The 22860-nt window shown below is 55.4% G+C and overlaps 7 protein-coding genes across 7 annotated transcripts; 4 read left to right on the top strand and 3 right to left on the bottom strand.

Annotated features, from left to right (window-relative positions):
* Positions 1-90: 90 nt before the first annotated feature.
* On the bottom strand, positions 91-1154 carry F5144DRAFT_557564 (cytidine deaminase-like protein). The gene is made up of 3 exons (XM_066788033.1): positions 619-1154; positions 422-503; positions 91-357 (listed from the first exon to the last, which is right to left on the bottom strand). The coding sequence occupies exons 1-3, from the start codon at positions 984-986 to the stop codon at positions 277-279; spliced, it is 531 nt and encodes a 176-aa protein (XP_066649150.1). The 5' UTR covers positions 987-1154; the 3' UTR covers positions 91-276.
* Positions 1155-1299: 145 nt separating this feature from the next.
* Positions 1300-6403, bottom strand: F5144DRAFT_557562 (P-loop containing nucleoside triphosphate hydrolase protein). The gene is made up of 3 exons (XM_066788032.1): positions 2094-6403; positions 1829-2013; positions 1300-1766 (listed from the first exon to the last, which is right to left on the bottom strand). Exons 1-3 carry the CDS (start codon positions 5908-5910, stop codon positions 1740-1742), a joined length of 4029 nt encoding a protein of 1342 aa, XP_066649149.1. The 5' UTR covers positions 5911-6403; the 3' UTR covers positions 1300-1739.
* A 1176-nt stretch (positions 6404-7579) lies between these two features.
* Positions 7580-10213, top strand: F5144DRAFT_598275 (uncharacterized protein; the record flags this gene model as incomplete). The annotated part of the gene is made up of 18 exons (XM_066790930.1): positions 7580-7611; positions 7677-7699; positions 7759-7818; positions 7870-7917; positions 7979-7990; positions 8047-8075; positions 8139-8202; positions 8258-8367; positions 8422-8432; positions 8523-8535; positions 8606-8641; positions 8728-8959; positions 9010-9186; positions 9261-9422; positions 9474-9495; positions 9545-9773; positions 9827-9919; positions 9977-10213. 18 exons carry the CDS (start codon positions 7580-7582, stop codon positions 10211-10213), a joined length of 1590 nt encoding a protein of 529 aa, XP_066649148.1.
* A 2233-nt stretch (positions 10214-12446) lies between these two features.
* On the top strand, positions 12447-13769 carry F5144DRAFT_589232 (uncharacterized protein; the record flags this gene model as incomplete). Its single annotated transcript, XM_066790017.1, has 2 exons — positions 12447-12498; positions 12601-13769. The coding sequence occupies 2 exons, from the start codon at positions 12447-12449 to the stop codon at positions 13767-13769; spliced, it is 1221 nt and encodes a 406-aa protein (XP_066649147.1).
* A 746-nt stretch (positions 13770-14515) lies between these two features.
* On the bottom strand, positions 14516-16730 carry F5144DRAFT_64296 (kinase-like domain-containing protein). The gene is made up of 6 exons (XM_066792805.1): positions 16463-16730; positions 16318-16369; positions 16037-16244; positions 15817-15973; positions 15378-15763; positions 14516-15314 (listed from the first exon to the last, which is right to left on the bottom strand). Exons 2-6 carry the CDS (start codon positions 16359-16361, stop codon positions 14865-14867), a joined length of 1245 nt encoding a protein of 414 aa, XP_066649146.1. The 5' UTR covers positions 16362-16369; positions 16463-16730; the 3' UTR covers positions 14516-14864.
* Positions 16731-17786: 1056 nt separating this feature from the next.
* Positions 17787-19273, top strand: F5144DRAFT_63758 (ubiquitin-conjugating enzyme/RWD-like protein). The gene is made up of 3 exons (XM_066792666.1): positions 17787-18320; positions 18375-18525; positions 18586-19273. The coding sequence occupies exons 1-3, from the start codon at positions 18273-18275 to the stop codon at positions 18852-18854; spliced, it is 468 nt and encodes a 155-aa protein (XP_066649145.1). The 5' UTR covers positions 17787-18272; the 3' UTR covers positions 18855-19273.
* Positions 19274-19345: 72 nt separating this feature from the next.
* On the top strand, positions 19346-22132 carry F5144DRAFT_557545 (Sec1-like protein). The gene is made up of 4 exons (XM_066788031.1): positions 19346-19479; positions 19564-19759; positions 19931-21538; positions 21619-22132. The coding sequence occupies exons 1-4, from the start codon at positions 19402-19404 to the stop codon at positions 21741-21743; spliced, it is 2007 nt and encodes a 668-aa protein (XP_066649144.1). The 5' UTR covers positions 19346-19401; the 3' UTR covers positions 21744-22132.
* Positions 22133-22860: the final 728 nt, after the last annotated feature.

Here is a 22860-nt window from a genome sequence, read left to right as displayed (position 1 = left end):
ACTTGTTACCTATTTTAAGCTATTAGGGCCACAACCAAGTTGATAGCACCTCGGAAACGGAGTCAAGGAACAAATGAATTGATCATGAAACAACAGCTAATTATCTATGAATGCATACTCCGCCTGCCCTATGATGCCTGCCACCTTTCTGCTCGCCAAATTGCTTCAAGCCTCTACTATGCAATGGTAACCCCGTGTTGATGCAACCCTTGACGCTCCAACAAACCCCGACTCGCCAGCCCATTACACAATGTGTGCCCTCGGTAAGGAACCCATTTATGCTTGTCCCGCCGCCGGCTTTGGCTTTGCCGGGTCCGGAGCCCCGAGGTTGTCAGGGCCGAACGACAGCGGGAGGAGCTTGTCTATGTTAGCACTATCCCGCCACTTATGGTGGTGTTGTAGTTTGTAGTTGAACACTTACCTCCTCCAACTTCATCACCACATAGTTGCTGTCCTTGTCGAACATGATGATGGGCACACTCAGGTCGCAGAACTCCCTGATACTACACAGCAAAACCAACCAAGTTAGCATCATCGCATCATTATCATCACCCACCCCTTTCCCACCCCCCTAACACAACCCAAAAAAGAAACAAAATATAAAAACTCCAAACTCACAACTGCCTACACATCCCACACGGACTCGCCGGCTCCCCCGCATCCGTCGCGACCGCCACCGCCCGAAACCCACCCCTTAAATGATAGCCGTCCACCACCGCCCGGCCCAGCGCCACGCGCTCCGCGCACGTCGTCACGGGGTAGCTGGCGTTCTCGACGTTGGCGCCCAGCACGTAGTCGCCCGCGGCGGTGAGCAGGGCCGCGCCCACGCGGAAGTGGCTGTAGGGGCAGTAGGCGCGGGTTTTGGCGTCTTGCGCGTGGGCGAGGAGGGTGGCGAATTCGGTGGGGGTGAGGTTGTGCGCGGTGCAGGTGGAGGTGACGGCGGTGGGGGAGGTGGAGGGTTGGGGGGTGGGGGGTTGGGAAGGCATGGTGTGTGGTGGGTGTGGTGGGTGTGGTGTTTGATTGTGGGCGTGTGTAGGTGGGTGGGTATGCGGGTTAGTAAGTACACAGGTGGGTGTTGGTTTGGGTTGGTGTTGGGCGGTTGGGATGGAGGTCGTTGGGATGGTTACACGGAGGTTTGTATACACATGTCGGTGAGTAAGTCAACAATGAGGTCAGCGGGGCACCAGACTCGAAGAGTGAGGCGGACAGGACCCGCTGTGCCGTCTGTAGCCGAGTTCCGAATGTCTCAACCAACGACATACCTTGTGGCTTTGTTTAACTCGCCGTTTCAAGGCAGATAACTAGACACGTGCGAGACAACGAAAGTGTTTTTTCACCGGCCATGTTCGCTTAATGCTATGCAATAGTTTTCACCCGGCCACAAAACCAACTCTGAACAGACATGGTCATGACGGAAACCAATATCTTCCAGCCCGTTTCCCCCTTCCATGATATGGCCAAGAGACAAGATCGTTTCGCTCTATTCAATGTGAAGAGTCTTCAATATGATACAGAAAGATTAGGGGATGAGTGAGTGCTGAAAGCGGTGTAGTGAGAAGCGAATAAAAGAAAGCCCAAAACTCCTCAATATTTCCCGCCATACCATGCCATACCTCATGCAATGGAATAAATCCTGAACCGCAAGTGTAAATGGGACAAAATATCCAGCCTGTCGCACAGCCCAATCAAACACTATACAAGAAGAAACCGCAGCAAGGCGGACGACGTAAGCAGAACGACTACCTGTCGAGCGCTTGGTTGTGACACTGTAGTACGAGTCAATCAGCACGAGCAATCCACACCTGACCATGAGCAGAGCAGAACATACCATATGCCAATACACGCCCTTCTGCTTGAGCAGCTCGGCGTGCGTGCCCTTCTCGAGCACCTTGCCCTCGCCGAGCACGTAGATGATGTCGGCCTTTTGGATCGTGGCGAGCCGGTGCGCCACCGCAACAGTGGTCCGGCCCTTGGAGACCCGCTCGAACGCGGCCTGCACCAGTTTCTCGCTCTCTGTCATGATGTGTTAATAGGAAGTAGGACGGTTGATGGGGGGTGGGGGGGTTGTCTATTGAGGGGAGGGAGTTACTTACCAGAGTCGAGCGAACTAGTGGCCTCGTCTAGCAGCAGCACGCGGGGGTTCCGGATGAGGGCGCGAGCGATCGACACACGCTGCTTCTGCCCGCCGCTAAGGCTGACACCGCGGCTGCCGATGTTGGTGTTGTACCCGTCGGGCAAGGACATGATGAATTCGTGGATGCTGGCGTCGCGGCAGCACTGATGCAGCTGCTCGTCCGTGATAGTCGACGGGTCGACGCCCAGCAGCAGATTCTCGCGGATGGTGCCGTGGAAGAGCGACGACTCCTGTGCCACGAGTGACAGCAGCTTGCGGTACTCGTACACGTTGACATCGGTAATGTCCTTGCCGTTGAACAGGATCTGGCCCTTGGACACGTCGTAGAACCGCTCCAGGAGACTGACAATGGATGTCTTGCCGGACCCGGATGCGCCGACCAGCGCGGCGAATTGCCCCTTCTCGATGGTGATGTTGAGGCCCTTGAAAATGGAGACGTCGCGTGTGGGGTACTTGAAGTGAACATCCTTGAGTTCGATCTTGACGCCGCCGTCCGTGTCGGTAATCTGATCCTTAGATTGCGAGGCGTCGTCCCTGATGCGCGTCTCACGGGCTTTCAGGATGCGGTTGGCGGCGGCGGCGGCCTGCGCGGCGTTGGGACCAAAGCTCAACCACTGGCCGGCCGACTCGGCGCCCTGGATCACGGCCATGTACGTGACGATGAAGGCGCCGACATCGTACTCCCTACTGAGGAGCAGCTGGCCGCCGTACCAGAAGATGAGCGCCTGGCAGGCCAAGCTGACGCTGTCGGCGAAGGCAAAGACGATGGTGGTGAATCGGGCCTTTTTATACGCCGCCCAGACATGGCCGCTGAGCAGGTTCTGGTATCGGTCACAGATGCTGTCCTCCATGACGAGGGCGCTGACAGTCCGGAAAGCGCCGATGGCCTCGGCACCGAACTTGGAGCTCTCTTGGAACACTTCTTCGTTCATGGCGTTGAATTGCAGCTCGTACCGGACCCGGAAGAAGCCGGCCAGGACGCCAAGGGGCACTGTAACACAGAGGGCGACGAGGGCGAGCTTCCAGCCGTACGCGAACGAGATGGCGAGCGCGCCAATAAGGGAAAAGATACCGACGAGCAGCATCATAAGGTTGATGCCAAGCAGCTCCTTCAGCGCCTGCGGATCGCTTGATAGACGCGCAGTAAGCTGTCCCGTCGCGTTGTCGTCTTTGTCAAAGTAGGCCGTGGGTTGGGCTATGATGGACTCAAAGTACTCTTTCCGATACGCAGCTGAGATGTAGCCCTCCAGGTTCGTGGACACAAACGCGGTCAAGAAGTAACTGAGCCCGATCCCGGCGGCGAGGGCGGTCCACATTTTCGACCAGAAGGTGGCTCTGTCCATGAGAACTGCCGGATCCTGCTCTTGAAACACGGTGATTACCTGTGCGAATAGGTAGGCTTGTATCGGGATGGCAGCCGCGGCGCCCATGGCACCGATCAGGGCAAGGATATAGAGAGGGAACCGGCTTCGCTGCTCCAAGATAAGCTTCCCAAAACCGTTGAAGACGTTTCGGTCCTTCCATTTGGCTTCCTGCTTCGCGCTCTCGGCGACTGACTTGGCCGCGCTCTTTTCGCGGGCGAGGACGGCGCCGATGTCTTCGTCATGGAGGAGCTCCTCGCCCGTCTCATCTCCAAGCGACAACTTCTGCGCATTGACGAGACCGTAGTAGACACCCAATTCGTTCTCGAGCAAGCTGTCATGGGTCCCCTCCTCGGCGACTACCCCGTTCTGCAAGACACAGATGCGGTCGGCGTTCTTGATAGTGGACAGGCGATGCGCGATGGTGATGGTGGTGCGGCCCTTGGAGGCCCTCTCTAGCGCCGCCTGCACGATCCGCTCTCCGCGGACATCAATGGCCGAGGTGGCTTCATCGAGGATAAGGATTTTGGGTTTCTTGATGATGCTTCGGGCGATGGCAATCCGCTGGCGCTGGCCACCGCTCAACTTGGCGCCCGAGTCACCCACTTGGGTGTCGTAGCCGTCTGGCAGTCGGTCGATAAACTCGTCGGCAAAACTCTCGGCACAGGCCTCCTTGACGAGTTGACGCTTGACCTCTTCCGATTCGTTCTCCCACTGCGTCCCGATCAAGCCGGCAGCAACGTTGTGAAAGATGGTGTTGTTGAAGAGGAAGGGTTCCTGCTGCACCAGACCGATCTGCGACCGCCACCACTTGATATCGATGTCCCCGAGCTGCTCCCCGCATGTTGATATGCTACCCTTCAGCTCAACCGGGGGGCCAAGATCTTCGGATTCTAGCGGAGCAACAAGGTCTTCGTCTTCGTCTTCGTCGTCCTCGCCATCTGCCTTGCCCTTCTCCTTGTTCTTCTTCTTCTTCTTCTCCTTCTCTTCCTTTTTCTTGTCCTTCTCGACGGCCTTGGCGATCACGTACTGGTCATGGAGTGTATACCATCCCTCAATTAAGCCGACGATGGTGCTCTTGCCCGAGCCACTGGGGCCCACGATGGCCGTGTTGAGGTTGGCACCAATGCGGAGATTTAGGCCGTCGAGGACCTTCTTGGATGGGCGGCTCGGGTAGGCAAAGTGGACGTCCTCAAACACAATGTCCTGCTCGGCCGAGACGTCGGGCTCTTTCAACGTGCCCATGTTCGGCTTCGGCGCATCGATGACAGCGAAGAATTCGGCAGCGGCCACCATGGCCTTGGACACGGCGATTAGCGGAGTCGAAATGCGTTCCAGGGAGATGACCATGAGCATGACAGACATCAGGACGATCAGGATGGTTGCGATGCCCTCAAGGCGGCCCTCGATATAGGATTTCATTCCAAACCAGAACGCCAGTGCGAAGGCACCGTACAAACCGAAGAAGACAGCACCGAACTGGACCGACATGAACGGAGCGCTAAACTGGACGGCATCCTTTGCCTTGGCTACCCACTCGGCATATCGCTGGCTCATCCGCTCCTGGGCGCCGCATGCGGTGATCATGCGGATGGTACTGAAGGCTTCGGTGGCCACCGAGGTGCCCTTGGCATCAGCTCGGGTGAGTCTCGTCTGCCCCTTAATGATAAAAGGCAAGAGAATGGAGAGCACGAGCGATATGAAGAGGATGACGGACGCGGTCACCAGTGTCAAGGACCAACTATAGGTAAACGCGACGATGATGGCGGTGACGATGGTCGAGCTGAATTCGAGGAAGGTGCCCAACTTCTCCGAAATGCCGAGCTGCAGGGTGTTGGCGGTCCCCGTGATGGTGCTGGCGGCGGCGCCCGAGGGCATCGAGTCGAGGACGTGGATGGTCTGGCCGAAGAGAGACCGGAGGTAGTGCAGGCGAATGGCGGCCGACATGCGGATGCCGATGAGACGGAAGCAGAACTTGTTGATGTAGTTCAGGCCGAAGCGGGCGATGAAGAGGGCGAACATGTAGAGGGACATGCGGTTGATCTGTCGCGAGAACTCGTCGGCCGCCTGGGCGTTCGGGGTGAAGTAGGAGTTGAAGTCGCCAACCAACCTGCCGAAGACGACGTTCATTAAGGGCAGGGTGGTACCGGCACCTATGCTGGCCAGGGCGGCGGCGGCCATCAGGACGAAATCCCATTTCTTCGCGTAGGTGAAGACGCGAAAGTAGTCGCCCGCTGTGGCTTCTCTCTCGGGTCGTGCCTTGACCTCCTTGACCTCCTTGGCCTCCTTGTCCTCGTTGACCGGGCCATTACCATCGATCTGGTCCCCAGCGGTGGTCGACATCTTCTCGGTGTCGACCTCGGCCGGCGGCGGGACAGCCGCCTTACCAGCGGTCTCGACGCTGCTCTCACCCATGTTTGCGCCGAGTCGTTAGCCCACGCCCATGCGGGTGAGGTTCTGGGTGATGGCACGGGGGTGGTGAATTTGAATTAAATAATAGGGAAAATAGGTAAGTGTGGGTTGGCTGAAAAGAGGCAAACAATACGGAAATGAATAATGTACAGATGCCTGGAAAGGTGTTAAGCCATTGGTAACGAACGAACGACCCAGAATCTCCAGGCGGGCAGACGGCGAAGAGCCGCGTATTTAGGGCTGAACGGCTTGTAACGGAGATCTTAGTTGTCCGAAGCCCGAGTCCTAGGGGAATAAAAAGAGGGATGAACGCCAAGTTGAGATTAAATGGTGCCAAGAGATTACAATTCTGGACTCTCGAGTCCTGGATGGTTTTGCCATCTGGGCTGCTCCTGCCTGCCTGGGCCGTCCTGTGATGCGACTTAGGACTTTTGCTTTCCCCATGCGGAGAGACCCTTGTCCATATTACGCACGCTGTCTTGGCCGTTACCCAGCGCCGCGAAGATGCTTTCCATGCCTAATTAGGGGAAACGATGTCACAGGTGCTTAAAAAAAACCCTATCGTTGTGTGTGTACACAGTACTGCACTGCTCAATATGTTCCTCAACCTCCCTATTTCCCAATGGCATTTCACACAAATTGTTGTCGACGAAGTACAAAGTACCACGAAACGCAAAAAAGTGTTCCAGAAGCGCGTCTAAGCCCGCCGCAGGGAGGGATCGCTCGGGCCACATGGAATGTCAGACACGGCCCAACACGACCGATACGATGCATGGGTGGAGAAAGTCCCCACGGCCTCATCGAGACATCTCAAGTCCCACGCTGAATTCTTACCCAGAGATATCGCCTTCTCAACCACGAAAGATCACCTTTTCTAGCTGTTGTTCTAGCTCCTCTGGATTCGAGCAAGAGAACCGAAAAACAATGAGATGCAACCGAAATACCTGTCAAGGTTCGCCTCGGTGGGTCCATGAGCGAGGTACTTTCATTTTCCTAAAACGGACAACCTCAGCGCTGCCTCCACACAGGGAACCGGTATGCTCTGGTGTAGGTTGATTGCTGGTTCAAAAGACCACATGCCCGAATTGGCAAGATTCATCCCGCCATCATCATTAGTTCTGTCGCAAGGCCTGGGGCGACTCACTGTGCTCCCGTTTATTCGGAATATTTCATTCGGCCGGGATATGTACGAGGGGGCGAGTGAGGAGGCTTCACAGAAGGTCAAGTCGCTTTTAAGTTTTTTGACATGGTGTGGGGTTTGGCCTGAAAAGACGCGGGCGAGTATTTGCCTCGGACGCGACTGGCCCCAAAAACCACCCCACCAATGAATCTTGGTCCCGCATTTGAGCCTCGTCTCAGCCTTGCAGCTGGACCCGCATGCAGCAGCAATTGCACAGGTTTTGCCGGCTCTAGGAAACAACTTGAGGTAGGAGCTTTGAGTCACCCCGCGCGAGGATTCCCACCCACATTTTGAATGCAGAGAACGTGGATCCTAGCCATTCGGTCTGCCCGACCACGACGAGGACTGACTCCGGCATTGGCAACCTTCTCAACAGCACCCTACAATCTCGGATCCTCACGGCAATTCTCAACAACATCATCCTCCTTCCTCCGATCTTTCCCAGCGTTACTTCAGGAGTCCGACCCCGCCAACCCCGCCACCACAGGAACCATGGCGCCGAAAGCACCCAAGTTTGAGATCAAGTCTGTCGTTTCCTCCCCAACCTAGGGGATCCCAAGGTGCATGTCTAACCGTTAATTTCATGTAGAACCCCCAAGGGCACCCGAGACTGTGCGTTACCTCCGGAAATCCCCGCCTCTCCCTTGGGACAAATCTAATGTTGCGCCTAGGGTCCGGCCCGGACATGGTTCTTAGGGAAAAGATCTTCAAGACCATCACCGATGTCTTCAGTATGTGCGGGCGGGCGTGTTCTTGCCGGAGACTGGGCTGACGGACGAAAGAGCGCCACGGCGGCATCACCATCGACACACCTGTGTTCGAACTGAAGGGTTGGTGTCTCCCTTTGCGATCGTGTTGTTCGTGGGTAACAGTTCCGCTAACAGTGACTAGAGATCCTTGCAGGTAATTGGAAGCACGCCACTACCGATCGATGTCTCGCTGACGCGACGTACAACTAGGCAAATATGGCGAGGACAGCAAACTTATCGTGAGCCCGTTCCCTCTGCTCATATGAAGCTCGAAAATTGGCCCGATACTTACGATCGGACAGTACGATCTGGCAGACCAGGGTGGTGAGCTCTGCAGCTTGCGATATGACTTGACCGTCCCTTTCGGTACGCCCCCAAGCCGACCCCTGAGTTAGGGCAATAATACTGAGAAACTGCCTAGCCCGGTACTTGGCGATGAACAAGGACGTTACCCAGATCAAGCGTTACCACATCGCGAAAGTCTACCGCAGAGATCAGCCGGCAGTGAAGAAGGGCCGCATGAGGGAATTCGTCAGCATACCCCTTTCTAGCACATGGGTCGGCATTACACTAACCATGGAGTAGTATCAATGCGAGTATGTGGTGTCTCGACCTTTTTCCAGAAATCGCCCCTTTTTTGGTTGATGGCTTGGGCGTCGAGTTAACGATTTATTCACCCCGAATAGTTTCGATATTGCTGTAAGACGCCACTCCTCCACATTGGCCCATATGGGCCCTGCGCCGGACGGGGAACTGACCAAAATGTTAGGGTGTGTACGATGCGATGATTCCAGATGCCGAGATTGTATGTTTGGCGCATGTTGAGTTTTCAACCGCCGCATCATCACCGGTGCTAGCGGCCTCTAGATTCCAATTCTAACCCGTTAACAGATCAGGATCATCAATGAAGTCTTTGAGGGCCTTGGTTGGCAAGGGAAATACACCATCAAACTCAACTCCCGGAAGATCCTTGACGGCCTCTTCCAGGTTTGCGGCGTACCCGACAACCTTATCCGTCCCATCTCTTCCGCCGTGGACAAGCTAGACAAAATGCCCTGGGCCGATGTCAAGAAAGAGATGGTTGACGAGAAGGGGTTAGCACCGGAGGTCGCCGACAAGATCGGTAAGTAGTGGTAATCCCTGCTTGTCGAGACTGGCTAACTGTGGCCCTAGGGAAATATGTGGTGCTCAAGGGGCAGCGAGATCTTATCGAGGAACTAAAGCAAGATGAAGATCTGGCGGCAAACCCGTCGATGCAGCAGGGCTTCGCAGACATGGACTTGCTCTTCACCTACCTTGAAGCGTTCAGCGCCGCGCACAGCGTGTCCTTTGATCTGTCTTTGGCGAGAGGTACGTTGGCGGTGTCTAGGACGTGGTAGTCGCCGACTGTAATGTCTACTGAGCGCTAATTTTCTTTCGCGTAGGTCTCGATTACTATACCGGTGTCATCTACGAGGTCGTAACAGAAGGCTCTGCGCCTACGGCCCCGGCTTCAGGAGACGCCAAGGACAAGCCGTCCAAGAAGAAGGGTGGCAAACCCGGTGATCCCGATGAGGACCGTTCCGACGACCCGACCCTCGGGATAGGTATGCGCTCCGTATTCCTCGCCCTGGTACAAAACCGCTGACATGTTCTAGGATCTATTGCTGCTGGTGGCAGGTTAGTGGCTCACTACGGCACATTCGAATTCAGACTAATCTCGGCGTAGATACGATAACCTCGTGGGCATGTTCTCCGGCAAGACGCAGGTGCCGTGTGTTGGCATCAGCTTCGGCATTGATCGCATCTTTTCCATCACCCAAGCCTCCCAAAAGAAGAAGGAGAGGCGGAACGAGGTTGATGTCTTCGTCATGGCGTTTGGCGGTGGCAAGGACTTCAGCGGCCTTCTCACGGAGCGGAGTCAAATCTGTGCCCGCTTGTGGGATGCGGGGATCAAGGTCGGTCACAATGGCGAAGGCCACTATGTGAAACTGGAACTGACATTGAATAGGCCGAATTCCTCTACAAGGTGAAGCCTAAACTCCAAAATCAGTTTAAGGCCGCGGAAGCAGGCGGTGTGCCGTTTGCCCTCATCCTGGGCGAGGTATGTTCTGCTGCCTTACATTTTGTTTGTACGCCAACCAGCTAACGCCACAAACAGGACGAACTCGCGCAAGGGAAGGCGAAGCTCAAGGAAATGGGTCTCCCTGAGGACCACCCGTTAAAGGAAGGGGAGCTAATCAGCCTCGACAACCTCATTGAGGAAGTACAAGCACGGCTCACGCGGAAGCAGGAGCTCGATAGTATCATCCAGCAAGCCGAGGGTCTGAAGGTCGTTGATGGGGTCAAGGGCGAGGAGGTCAAAGCTGCTGCAGAGACGGCTCAAACTGCGCAGTAGAGTGACCCTGGCGGTAGGATTGGTGTTAGGACCATCCGCCCAAACCCACGAAGCCTTGGAAAGCCCTTTCTAAGACTAATCTGTGCCGGACAACATGGTGAAACAACTGCGAATGGCGTGGTTCCCGCGGAAAACATAGACCTGGCTTCGTTAACAATAGAGTCCCGCGATTCTTCACTCACATACTGTGGTAGTTATTTTCCCTTTGGGACGGTTCACTTCCAACCCACACACCTCACACCACACACCACGCCACCGCGCTCAAACTGCATTTTCCTTGGCAGGGTCAATGCGGGCGAGTCTAGCCATAACGTGTGCTACGAGTCAAAGCGAAGTGGGGATGCCTTCGATGTGCACCCATGCTACGCTGGTGACTCTGGGCGATGATCGTGTGTTGGTGGTGTGGCGTCGTCGATCTCCTGCTGGCGATGTTTGTCAGCACACAATTGGCGTGCCATGTTTTATGTCCATACACAGTACACAGTACACATGTATGCAACTAGTAACTAACTAACTATGTGTATGTGCAGAAAATTGCGTGTTTGATCCATCCCGGAGTGGTTTCTCTCTTTGCTTTCGAGAAGATGGCGTCGGTCCCACCGGGGCAAGTCTCGGGGCCACCGTCGTGCCTGCCGGGGACTCGGGGATGGAGGGGGGTGGTTGGGGACGGAAAACAGTCCGCGGCTGGTCAGTGCGTGAGACACGGAATATTGGCAATCATGATTTTTTTTCCCTTTTCCTCTTCCTTTTCTTTTTCTTGTTGGTTTATAACAATGCATTGTGTGAGAGCGGTGGATAGTTACTGGGTTCTTATGAAGAAACCATGTGTTCAGGGAGCCCCTCTTCTTTTCCATACCCCAATGCGAAGTGACACCACGATGCCATCTCATAGCCCCCAATTGGTGTTGAGGACGTCGGATGCCGAAGGGGAACCTCGATGGTTTTTGTGAGCAGCCTCTTCCCCCCACCTAGCCAATCTAGCCCATCTCCGGGTTAGCCCGCTCAGGGGGAACAGTCAAACTTTCCCTTTCCGGGCCTAGAGGGCCCAATGACCCAAGAGCCAGGCTCAAGCCCCTGCGGCACTAGCGGCAGCACGAGCCCTTCCCGGGTCCCTGCGTTAGTGCGACGACGCAGGACAAGCCCCCAATACCACCCGACCTTCCTGAGCTGCAGCGCCGTTTCTCTCCCACACAACGCCACCGCGAAAAGCGAACCGAAAATGCCTCTGGCGTCATGCACCTAAAGAAGGGCAGACATGGAAGATCCTCCTGGCCGCAAGTGTCTTCAAGTGTTGCCCATCCCCTTCCTGGCTTTTTCCAAGAGACATCTTGTTGGGGGGTTTTTGGTTTGTGCGATTGAATTTTTGCACCGAGTGCCCTTTTTGTAGCTCGTCCACTCCTTCGACATCCGCGAATCTGGTGTTCAAGTTGTTGTTGTTTGTTTGTTCGTTCGTTCATCGTTCTTGTGCTCTCGCATAACTGCTGTACTTGTCCGCTCCTTCCCATCGCATTGATCCCAAGGAGCGTTTGTTCGCTAGGAACCCGTTCCTTCCATCCACTCTCGGAGCTGTGCCGTTGTTTGACGACATCATCAACAATAACAACAGCAACACGCGACTCCGGTCTTCCGTCCGGACCGTGTTTCGCCACCCCCATTCCAGAACCTCGGCGGATTTATCAAACGCTCTTTCCCGCGTGGACAATCCCAACCGGACCTCGTGGAAACGCTGATTCGGATCAGCCTAATAATTAATGACGGTTGCAAGTCGAGAACCAGATTCTCCAAGTTTGGGTCGTGTGCAGTTCTCGTTTTGAAGACCAGGGCGATCACGCTGTCCCGGTGTCGATCTCAGCCACGGGCCTTACCAAGATCACGCAGTGCCTTCACACGTGGTTAATAAACTTCCTTTCTATTCCCAAGAAGGTTGGGTAGGGTCTCCTTTCCAGTCTCCTGGGACCAGCCTCATCTCGGATTGTCACCGTCGAACCCACACCAATTCCGGTTGGCGAATTGCGCTGGTTGCCGGATTGGGCGATCATCTCCATCGCCTCATTTGCCCAGCAGCAGGGCGCATGCCTGTACGAGCTGTGGGGGAACCAGCAGGTTGTGGACTCGGGCCGGTTTCAGTTCAAGAGCAAGCCTTCAGCTCCTTGACGACTTCTGGGGAAGAACCTCAACTCTCTGTTTTGGGTTCTGGGACGATTGTCGGCCAACAACTACCTAATCAGCAACCATGGGCGGACTCATACCTTTGATGCTCGGCTCGGGCTCACGCACTGGATCACGCACGAGCTATATGGCCACTCCCACTTCACAGCAATCCCTCAGACGTCAATCGACCGGCGGCTCGACTTTGTCGACGAGCCCAACAACACCAACGTACGCAGTAAGGCCGAAGCCGCAGAAACGCTTGTCGCTTCCCGCTCCCGCGCCGCTTCCAGTGCTGCCGTACACGAATGCGGAATGGAGGAAAACGATTGCCGAAGTCAAGAGGAAGTACTTCGGCAAGAGATATCGCGCATGCTCGGCGCGATGTATCGAGGTTCTGGAGGGGATCAAGGACACCTCCCAGGTTGAGCCGGTATACCTAATCTATCTCCACTTCTATGCGGCGACGTCTTTGGAAATCTGCGCCCGTCTGCTGCCATCCACCGCCCCGTTGCGGGCCACCCTCCTTCAACAAGCCCGCACACACTTCGAACGGGCTTCAGTTCTCATCAACACCGCCGAGGAGTCTGTCCTCAGAAAATTCCGCCCCGGCTCCGTCGGCTCATCGCGCAGTTCCAGCTGCCACTCACCCTCCAGCTCGATCAGCTCGCGCGCCTGGACCCCAGATACCATCGTATCCTCGCCGACGGACTCGGATTATTCTATGGATGACCAAATCCCGAAATCCCCGCGGTCTCCCCCACGCCACCGCAAAAAGGTCTCCTTCTCCCTCCCTAAAGGGGCACCCATCGACATCCCCACGTCAGAGCCCATCATCCGCCCGGACTCGCCCACACTCGGCTTCGACGACGGCTACTATCACTCCAGCATATCATCACCTACGCCACCTGAAGACCTACCCTCCCCCATGCCCTTCAAATTCCAAGAGATCGAAGTACCCCTACCAACAATACCGGAGCTCGCACAAGAGGAGGAGGAAGAGGAACAAGAAAAGGGCAACGACGACGACGAGTACAGCAACGAATACGACGCCAAAGCCGCCTATCACGTCGCGCGCTCCGTCGACCGCTGCTGCGAGCACCTCGCCCACCTCCGCGCCCAGCTCGCCCGCCACTCCACCAGCCTCGACCAGCTCCTCCAGGCACAACAACAACAAGCGCAATCACGCTTGCCACCCAACAGCCCCACCTCGACCAGAGCAGCTACGGACACCACGGAGAAGGCGCCGACGCCGGCTCCGGGCCCCGGACCGAGGGGCAGCGAAGCGCGGGCTCAGGACCGCCAGGCGCGCGTCGAGCGCCTGCGCAAGATCGGCTGGCAGCGCAGGCGCTTCGATTCCTCGCCGTATGAGGCGCTGTGCGAGGCTGTGCTGGCCGAGATGGCCTGAAGTAGGCCGGCTGTCGGTTATGCACTTTGCTTTTGGTTGTGGTTGTTGTTGTTTTTTGCTGGGTGGTGGGAGGCTGTTTTATGAGTTTATGAAAGCATTTTGGTGTTGTGCGTGGCGTATTATACGGAGGGGTGTTATCTACTACTACATCGCTATATCTGCCTACCTACCTGTCTATGGTAGTGGTGGGTGGGTATTTGTTGGGGGACTGGGCTTTGCTTGTTGCTGTTGGCTTGTATTTGCTATTGGTGTTGCTGTTGCGTGTAACTAACTAGATGGTGTGGTGTGGGCTGGATCAGATTTGTGCAAAAAGGGTCGGCGTGGGGGGGATCTATAGACGGGTTCGTTGTAACCATGGGGATGGATTTTGCTCTATTGTGGCTGGTGTCGGCTGACATGGTCGTGTTGCTAAGGATGGACCTTCAAGAAAAAGGGGGTGTTGACTGGGGGGGAACGGAAGCGGCGGAGATTGGTGTGTGGCGGTGGAAGATAACTAAAATGTACAAATTCGTATTGAAAGTTCACTTCGCGTTGTACTTCGTACGACAATGAATATACTCTCTACATAGACACATTGTGCGGAACCAAGTTATGTGACTCTTAAGAGCAATTCGGGTTGTCTCCAGTGTCCTACTTGTCCACACTAATTACCCAAGTGAAGTCTGGAAGTTTGACTACATCTTAGTCACAAATCTACCCCCATTAACGCAGCAGCGATCGCTCCGCATTCACTGATGGTTACCGTTGTCTTAGATTAGAGTACTTCGCAGTGGTTCCGTTCCCCTCGGGCCTAATTTGCCTTTGCAACAATCACGAATACCCGGATAACTCGTTGCATTCACTTTGGAAAAGACCGAATCTTCTAAATTACCGGTTTGGCAACCAAATCCGTCGAAACGAAAATCGGCTCGTAGAATAAACCTCAATATATCAGCACATTCAATGAAAGCAAACCATTCCTCGTCCAAATCTCAGCAGGGGGTATGGCAACAGATTTCCTCCCAGTCCGTTTGAACATCGTCCGAACCCTTCAAAGCCCCCCCGCGTTTTAATATCCTGCTCGTATTTAGGTTACGGCGGTGTTGCCTCCCTCCTTTAGGCTGTCTTCGAGGCCTCCTCCGTCACCTTGAGCGTCTCCTCCTGCTCCTTCATCTCGCGCACCTTGGCGAGGACCACCTCGCGGAAGATGGCGCCTTTGATGGTCTTGGATAGCGTACGTTTGCCGCCTTCGCTGCTGCCGCCGCTGCTCGAGTCGGCGTTGGGAGCACTGGGAACGGCAGCAGAACCACTGTCCGAATCATTGTTGTTAGCGCGAGATGAAGTAGAAAATCGGCGCGATTGGTCCGCTGCTAACGTGGCGTCTTTGGGCATATCCGAGTTCTCCGGGTCGTCTTCCTGGATCTTGAGAGCCTCGATGCGGTTGGCGAGCTTGACCATCTCGATGCCGCGCCGCAGCCGCGCGCGCGTAAGGTAGGCGCGGATCTCGGGCAGCAAGTTGTGGTCGGAGGCGCTGTGGCCGCTCAGCCACGGGTGAGCGAGGGCGCGCTGGCGAAGAAAAATGTCAGCTACAGTAACTGATGCGAAGACTCAGGTGCAAGGGGGGCTCACGTCGCTCGACCAACGCTCCTCTGGTTTCGATCGCAACAACCCCATGATAAAGTCCTTGGCATCGTCGCTGACGTCCTTCCAATACCGCTCGTGAAACACGACTCGGCAGGCACTGCACTCGTCGATGAGATCCTGGAGGTTTTCGGAGCGGAACGGGGGGTAGCCGCAGAGCAGGGTGTAGGTGATGATGCCCAGCGACCACATGTCGACGGGTTTGCCGTGGCCTTGCTTGAGCATTACCTCGGGTGCTGCGTACCCAAACGACCCCGCCATGGTTGTCAGGACCTCGTCCTTGGTGCCGAGTGTCTTCGCAATGCCAAAGTCGGCCAGAACCAGGTCCGAGTCTAGGTCTTTGGTGAGGTAGAGGAGGTTCTCGGGTTTGAGGTCTGTTCCAGCATTAGGATAAGCGCGGCCCGAAGGTTTGCGCAATGTCACTTACCGCGATGGACAACATTGTTCTGGTGCAGGTAATTGACCGCTTCCAGAACCTGCTTGATGGTTTGAGACCCGTCCTTCTCAGTAAACTTGCCCTGTTGGCAAATTCGGTCGAACAACTCTCCACCAGTCGCGAGCTCTGTGACGATGTAGTACTTGTCCTGGACGCCGAGGCATTAGTTTTGATCTGTGCCTAGTATTGTTTAGAGGGGTAGGGTTCCCACTCTTGATTCGAACCAGTCCACAAACTTGACAATGTGCGGGTGCTGGAGGCGCTGGAGCATGTCCAGCTCGTCAAGGACCATGCGCTCATTGCCCCGGACCACCTTCTTCAGAATGATCTTGATCGCGACCCGGCCATCGGGGCCCTCCGCCTCCCTGACAATTCCATACGTGCCAGCGCCGAGGGTGCGCCCAAATCTGTACTTCGCCCTAGATTACGACGAGTTAGCGGGCTTGCGGGGGGGAGAGGGGGGGACACCGGAGGGGCGGGAGAGAGGCGCACTTCTTGTCGTAGCTTTCCGGTTGCCCGTGGAGGCGGTTAAGCATGTTCGAGACTACATGATATCCCCGTCAGTTTCCGCGCAGAAAATGGCATGTGGCTGGCCGTGGTAGAGATCGTCGCCGAGACCAGGGGGCTGGAGACAAACAGACCGAAGCTCGAGAGCGCCTGACGGATCGAGGGTGACTTACAGCTCATGATTGCGAGCTTTGCAGAAAAGAACAAGCTCGAAGCGGTCGGATCGAATCAAGTATTAGACTACGCAAAGCTCGGGCTTGCGTAAAAAGTTTACGGCTACTCGGTGCCGTCGTTCGATGCGTTGTCGGGGTCGGTCAGGGCAGCGGCTTGGCTATCTGGCTGTGTTGCAGGTGGGGAGATTCCGCGGAGGGGCAGAGGTCGGCAAGAGGCTGGGCGGAGCGGAAGTGCACAAAGCGGCTGAGGAACCTGGAAGCTGACGGGCTCGAAAAAGGCTTCAGATACGGAAACTGTTGATAGGTCGATGACCCAGGTCGGAACGCGCTGTGAAGGAGGTGAGGAGGGGGCTTGGCAGCAATTGGGCTGGACGAGGGGTAAACCTGGGATGCACTCTTTGAGAACCCCGCCAATCTGCTGAAGTCTTTCCGTTTACGGGAGAAGCGAAGCAATGAGAGGGTGGAGAGGGCAACTTTTGTAATCCGGACTGGCATGAATAAATGAATTTCTATACGCTATGGAGGCTCACCATGAGGCACAGAAGTGGCAGGATTGACTCAGTGCCACAGGGACAGACTGCCTCGCTGAGCTTCTTTTTTCTGGGGCAGTTGGTTCCAAGGTGCGGCTGTGAGAGCATCGGGTCTCATGTGTTGGCTGTCATGGATGTCTGGCTGTGCCTTGACTGTGGGTCCGTCACCCCGCCAAGCCGCAGCTGCGGCAAGGGTCTCAGGACCCTGGACTAGCATGCTGGGTGACAGGCCACCAGGCCACTCATCAGATCTGTGTGGTCCCTTCCCCATCCGAGCCATCCCAAGAAACTTGCGAGTGTTTGTTCTTGCGTTGGGCTGGCAGGTGGGTAGCTGCATCTCGGCTGTTGACAAGAGGTTCTTTTGGGCTCTCCCTCTCGCTCTAGTCTAGGTACCTGTCTATCTCACAGGGATGAATGGGTCTTTTCGTCCCACCAATGTGTTTGTGCGAGAGCTGCACCGCCTCCTCTCTTACCGAGTAAGGCACAGTGGAGAGGCAGAGAGCCATCAACAAGTTGGAAGAGGTGATACCGGGCGCTTGCGCATGGCAAACTGTTTCCTCCCTCTCTAGATTCTCCTTTCGGCAATACAGACCGGGGGTAGGTGCCCGTCGAGTGCGGGCTCTCGCTCTTCACATGCATTCAACGAAAGATGCAAATGGATGGCGTAATAGGTACGAATAGGGCAGCTATCTCAGTCTCGGGCAGATGCCTTTCGCGGATATTTGAGCCGTAGATAACCCGTGATCACCTGCGTGATCTTGATCATGTCTTGAACCGCCTGCCAATACCAGCCAATGAATGGGCGGCGTGGGCTTCCCAACCGGGTTCCTTCCTGCTGGGTCTCGCCAGTGACCTCAGGGAGGTAAGGTTTATGTCGGAGGCCAGTGGAGCCTTGTGTTCTGAAACGGGCGACTCCCCGTCTTTCCTCCGGTTTAAACGCTGTGCTGTTCAATGATCAGATCAGCTGTGCCAGCTCAAGCGCGTTCGTGCGGCGATTAACCTTCACAACCGCGTCGAGGGCAGAGAAGGCGACGGAATTACGGTTTGTTACCTAATAATTAGGTTTTCGCTGCCGTTATTCAACCGGGTTGCCCCCCCGCCTAGCTCGCCGCCGCATGCACGACTCGGTCGACAACTTCATGTTCCCCGCCCACATTTCCTTGAGCTCTCTATTCCGCCACTCCTTTCACACTAGCCACATACCTACGTTTTTGAGTAATCCCGCCATTAAAAGAAAATGACGGTTCCTTTTGCTGCAAAACGGCTGGGTAAAGAGCTGCAGAAGGTCGGTGGCAGTTCAGACATGACGAGTATGAGTCTATCTAACAAGCGTATTTAGATTAGCAACTCGCTGCCGCCAGGTGTTGAGCTGGTCTCGGCCGAGAATTTCGAGGAATGGCTTCTAGACATCAAGGTACTGGACAACAACCCGATCTACCAAAACCAGACATACAGGCTGAAATTCCGGTTCGGCCCGTCATACCCAATTGGTTTGTCCTACCTGCCCTTGCGGCTGGGAGTCAGAGTGAGACATTAACTTTCACTTGTAGAGCCGCCCGAAGTTGTCTTCGTCCAGCTTCCGGATCGCCCGATTCCGATGCACCCCCATGTTTACTCGAACGGCATCATCTGCCTTGATCTTCTCGGCCAGCAAGGGTGGAGCCCAGTGCAGAACGTTGAGAGCGTCTGCATGAGCTTGCAGAGTATGCTCACGGGCAACTCCAAGGACGAGCGGCCTCCGGGAGACGAAGACTTCGTCCGCGCGAATCGCCAGCGACCAAAGGATATCCAGTTCTACTACCATGACAACAACGTGTGACTCAGTATTTTGTATTGGAGGATTTGGGCATTGGTTTTGGGTGACCGGGAATTTTCAGCCTTTGACTGCATTATGGAGCGAGGGCGGCCTGGATGATATGAATCTGGCGCGGAGATTTCGCATTTGCGGTAATCGGGTAGACAGCATGTCGGGGGTTGAGATAACTCATTTCGGCTAGGTAGTTATTTTGAGGACGAGAGATGAACGGGCATTAGTCTGCCGGTTCAAGACAGAAAGTTAGACTTCGATAACCACCTTGTCGAGGCAGATACAGAATACACCTCGCAATCAATCCCGACGGCACCACCTCGAACTTGGGAACTCCAAAACGGGTGGCGTTCGGTGAGGTAGGTTGCCAAGATGCCTACTGTTAAGTCAGCCGATCACCTGATTAGCTGGAGCTTGGGCCAGTGCCAAGGCGCCTCGGCATCCTCGCTCCCAAGACCTGGGCACCTGGGGACGTCACTGTGTGTGGCTTTCGCAGCGCCGAGTGCCCAAGGATCCACTCAACATTGGAACACCACCGCATGGAGAGCTCATTATCATCATGGCTCCTCGTGCGGAGTTCGACACGGAGCAGGTCCGCGACAGGGCGCGTAAGGACCTGCTGCATCTCCTCGAGGGAGTAAGTCGATATATCCAATTTGAACGCGCCGTAGTTCACGTCTAGTTCACGTCGAGGTTGACTGACATGCAGTGTGTCCCCTAGGTTCGCGGTAAGAAGAACCTCGTTATTGAAAAGGAGCTAGCCGGCCCTCTTGGTGTCGTGGTCAAGGCTTCCACACTGCGCGATTATGGTGTCGACAATTTCTTCTTTCTCGAAAACAAAAACACAGACACCAGCCAGCGAAATATCGTCTTTATCGCCCGCGGCGAGTCCGCCTCCAACGCTCATGCTATCGCAGGTGAGCTCATACCCATAGCTCAAAGCTGCAGCTCATTCGAACTGCCGGGACACTTCCGGTTTGTGACGAGGGGTAGACGTTATTGGGCTCTCTCATTTCACTGGGCACGCTCGCGCTATTCGACGCGAGACTTCCGGCCGGATGGCATTGTGGCATGCTGACAAGCAGCAGATGAGATAATCCGGCTCCAGCGCGAGAGTCAGTCTCCCCACGACTTCCATATCTTTTGGGTGCCTCGGCGGTCTTTATTATCGGATAAGGTCCTTGAGGAAGCTGGTGTGCTTGGTGACACCAACGTCGCCGAGCTACCTCTGTTTTTCTTCCCATTAGAAAACGATGTTTTGTCCCTAGAGCTAAACGATTCCTTCCGGGATCTGTATCTCTCGAAAGACCCGACACCCGTCTTCTTGCTCGCCCGCGCGTTGATGGGGATACAGCAGAAGCACGGCCTGTTCCCGCGCATCATTGGCAAAGGCGACAATGCAAAGCGGGTGGCCGACCTTTTGTCTCGCATGCGCCAGGAACTCCTTGCCGGCGAAGACGCAGGCGAAACGGACAAGGCAGGGCTAAGCCCCAGCACTACAATCGAAAATGTCATCATCATCGACCGTGAAGTCGATTTTGTGACGCCCCTCCTGACACAGCTGACCTACGAGGGTCTGTTGGATGAGGTGTTTGGGATTCAGAACAATCAAACGGACGTCGATTCCACGATTGTTGGTGCTGCTGCACAGCCAGCTGGCCCGGGCACGTCGGCAGCGGCGCCACCGAACAGTGGGCAGTCGCGGAAGCGCAAGATTCAGCTCGATGGGTCGGATTCGCTGTTCGCACAGCTCCGCGACGCGAACTTTGCCATTGTTGGCGGGCTTTTGAACAAGATAGCTCGGCGGTTGCAGAGTGACTACGAGAGTCGACACAGCTCGAAGACGACAACGGAGCTCAAGGAGTTTGTGAAGAAGCTGCCCGGATACCAGGCCGAGCAACAGAGCCTGAAAATCCACACGGGCATGGCGGAGGAGATCATCAAGTACACTCGTACTGAGAACTTTAACAAGCTGCTAGAAGTTCAGCAGAACCTCGCAGCGGGGGCGGACCCTTCGTCGCAATTCAATGCGATTGAGGAGCTCATAGCCCGCGATACTCCATTACCTCAGATTCTCAGGCTACTATGCATTTACTCGTGCATTTCGGGCGGCATCAAAACCAAAGAAATGGACCATTTCCGGCGGTTGATTTTGCAGGGTTACGGATATCAACACATCCTTACCCTTCACAACCTAGAGCGATTACAAATGTTCTTGTCGAGGGCGTCCCCCTTGGCGTCCATGATACCTATGACCGGCGCAGCGGGCGGGCAAGGGAACAAGACAAACTACACATACCTCCGCAAGCAGCTTCGGCTTATCGTGGATGAGGTCAACGAGCACGATCCCAACGATATCGCTTACGTCTACAGCGGCTACGCGCCCCTCTCTGTCCGGCTCGTGCAGGCCGTGTTGCAGAAACAGTACCTGCTCTCGATCACACGAGGGAGCGGCGCGGGTGGTGTAGCGGGCGCGGCGGCCGGGGGTGCGCAGGGCTGGCGTGGATTTGATGACGCCGTTAAGCATGCCCGGGGGCAGACCTTTGACGAAGTCCAGAAGGGCGAGGACAAGGCGGTCAAGGCGCGGGCTCTGCTGTCGGGCAGTGGCGACAAGAAGACTGTGTTCGTTGTGTTCGTGGGCGGCATCAGTTTTACGGAAATTGCGGCGCTGCGGTTCCTAGCGAAACAGGAAGAAGGTATGTTCCAAGCTGCGAGGAGACGGGCCCTAATTATCCACACACAAGATTCTGATGACTGACTTGTGTTCTGTAAGCAGCCCGGCGAAACATTGTCATCTGCACGACCTCGATCATTAGCGGGAACAGGATGATGGATGCTGCGATTGAGACGGGAACATTCGAGAAGAACATGCCTGCAACGGAGGCACCGACGGCTACATGAGACCGAAATAAACAACAAGAAGATGATGTTTGAGCACTGCAGGACTGGCGATGTGCTCGTACATAGTTATGGGCCCATGGCTCAGGAGTTCCATGGTTTCTCCTAGAAGCTGTGACCGAGGTCATCGTGTGTTCGTTGTTGTATACCAGGTACCGGATTTTCAAGAATCGTGATGAGGTAAACCGTCGTCTCGTATCCAATCGAAAAGCTGCCCGACGACACAATGCGATTGCCTTATCGTTGGTCCCATGTCCAGCTCAGGCACGAGCATGGCTCCATGGGCGCATGTTTTGCATGGAGGCGCTGTTGGGGCCCCTCACGTGATGGTGCCATACCTGAAATGGCCTATTCGATGCACGGAGCTAGCAGCACTTGGCGCTGCTGTGGAGTTGAACCGCACTGTCTCTCAGCGCGCGAGAGAGACTCCTCGTCCCACCCACACAAGACGACGGCCACCCCGGGGCGTCGAGGCCCAATTCTTCAATGACAAAATTTCCTAATCTGTATTGGTGAGACTGAAAACGCAACCGTCTATTGTTCTTAGCCAACGGCACGGGGGTGAATTAGAAGGCGATGACTATGTGTGTTCGAGGTACGGTGCACTCCCGGTTCCATTCGATTTTTGGAAATTGGGGGATGGAAGGGAAGCTTTTTCGGATCAGCCCCGTGGATCCCATATTCTCCCCAATCCATGACACCCAATTCACACGCATATCTCGCCCATCAATGCTCCAAAGATGTCATGCTGATGCGTGCAAAACAGAGATCCAGACCCTCTCTCTTTCGTAACCGCATTCGACCTCCATCTGGCAATTGGCTCATAAACCCGTCTTGTGGTACATTATTGCCATCTTGATCCCTTCCCTGCCTCTGCCTTTGCCTGAGTTACGGTATATGGCTCGGGGGCGAGCGGGAACCCGTCAACCTCGACGACAACCCCGATCCCAAATATCGCGAAAGCCCCAACCACCAATTTAGTGGTCCGTGGTTTCCACCGATATAATGGGAGCTCCTTCGAAGCCCCGCACTAGACAGTCTAGCGGTTCAGGAAAGGGTCTTCTGAGAGGAGTCAGGGATACCGACTCACGTCGCTCACCACGCACCTTACTCGCCAGTC

This window comes from Chaetomium tenue (genome assembly GCF_020726465.1).
Source record: "Chaetomium tenue strain MPI-SDFR-AT-0079 chromosome Unknown F5144scaffold_1, whole genome shotgun sequence".
NCBI classification, from domain to species: Eukaryota; Fungi; Ascomycota; class Sordariomycetes; order Sordariales; family Chaetomiaceae; genus Chaetomium; species Chaetomium tenue.
This window is presented reverse-complemented; position numbering and strand designations above follow the sequence as displayed.

Coding starts and splice junctions, on each gene's coding strand:
- F5144DRAFT_64296 (XM_066792805.1), bottom strand. CDS start 16,361: ATGCTTAACCGCCTCCACGGGCAACCGGAAAGCTACGACAAGAA. Junction 15,764..15,816: donor GAACAATGTTGTCCATCGCG/GTAAGTGACATT, acceptor ATGCTGGAACAG/ACCTCAAACCCGAGAACCTC. Junction 15,315..15,377: donor AGGAGCGTTGGTCGAGCGAC/GTGAGCCCCCCT, acceptor TTTCTTCGCCAG/CGCGCCCTCGCTCACCCGTG.
- F5144DRAFT_63758 (XM_066792666.1), top strand. CDS start 18,273: ATGACGGTTCCTTTTGCTGCAAAACGGCTGGGTAAAGAGCTGCAGAAG. Junction 18,321..18,374: donor TGGGTAAAGAGCTGCAGAAG/GTCGGTGGCAGT, acceptor AAGCGTATTTAG/ATTAGCAACTCGCTGCCGCC. Junction 18,526..18,585: donor CGGCCCGTCATACCCAATTG/GTTTGTCCTACC, acceptor TTTCACTTGTAG/AGCCGCCCGAAGTTGTCTTC.
- F5144DRAFT_557545 (XM_066788031.1), top strand. CDS start 19,402: ATGGCTCCTCGTGCGGAGTTCGACACGGAGCAGGTCCGCGACAGGGCG. Junction 19,760..19,930: donor CAACGCTCATGCTATCGCAG/GTGAGCTCATAC, acceptor GACAAGCAGCAG/ATGAGATAATCCGGCTCCAG. Junction 21,539..21,618: donor CCTAGCGAAACAGGAAGAAG/GTATGTTCCAAG, acceptor TTCTGTAAGCAG/CCCGGCGAAACATTGTCATC.
- F5144DRAFT_557564 (XM_066788033.1), bottom strand. CDS start 986: ATGCCTTCCCAACCCCCCACCCCCCAACCCTCCACCTCCCCCACCGCC. Junction 504..618: donor TGTGGGATGTGTAGGCAGTT/GTGAGTTTGGAG, acceptor TTTGCTGTGTAG/TATCAGGGAGTTCTGCGACC. Junction 358..421: donor TGGTGATGAAGTTGGAGGAG/GTAAGTGTTCAA, acceptor AACATAGACAAG/CTCCTCCCGCTGTCGTTCGG.
- F5144DRAFT_557562 (XM_066788032.1), bottom strand. CDS start 5,910: ATGGGTGAGAGCAGCGTCGAGACCGCTGGTAAGGCGGCTGTCCCGCCG. Junction 2,014..2,093: donor CACTAGTTCGCTCGACTCTG/GTAAGTAACTCC, acceptor ACATCATGACAG/AGAGCGAGAAACTGGTGCAG. Junction 1,767..1,828: donor AGGGCGTGTATTGGCATATG/GTATGTTCTGCT, acceptor CTCGTACTACAG/TGTCACAACCAAGCGCTCGA.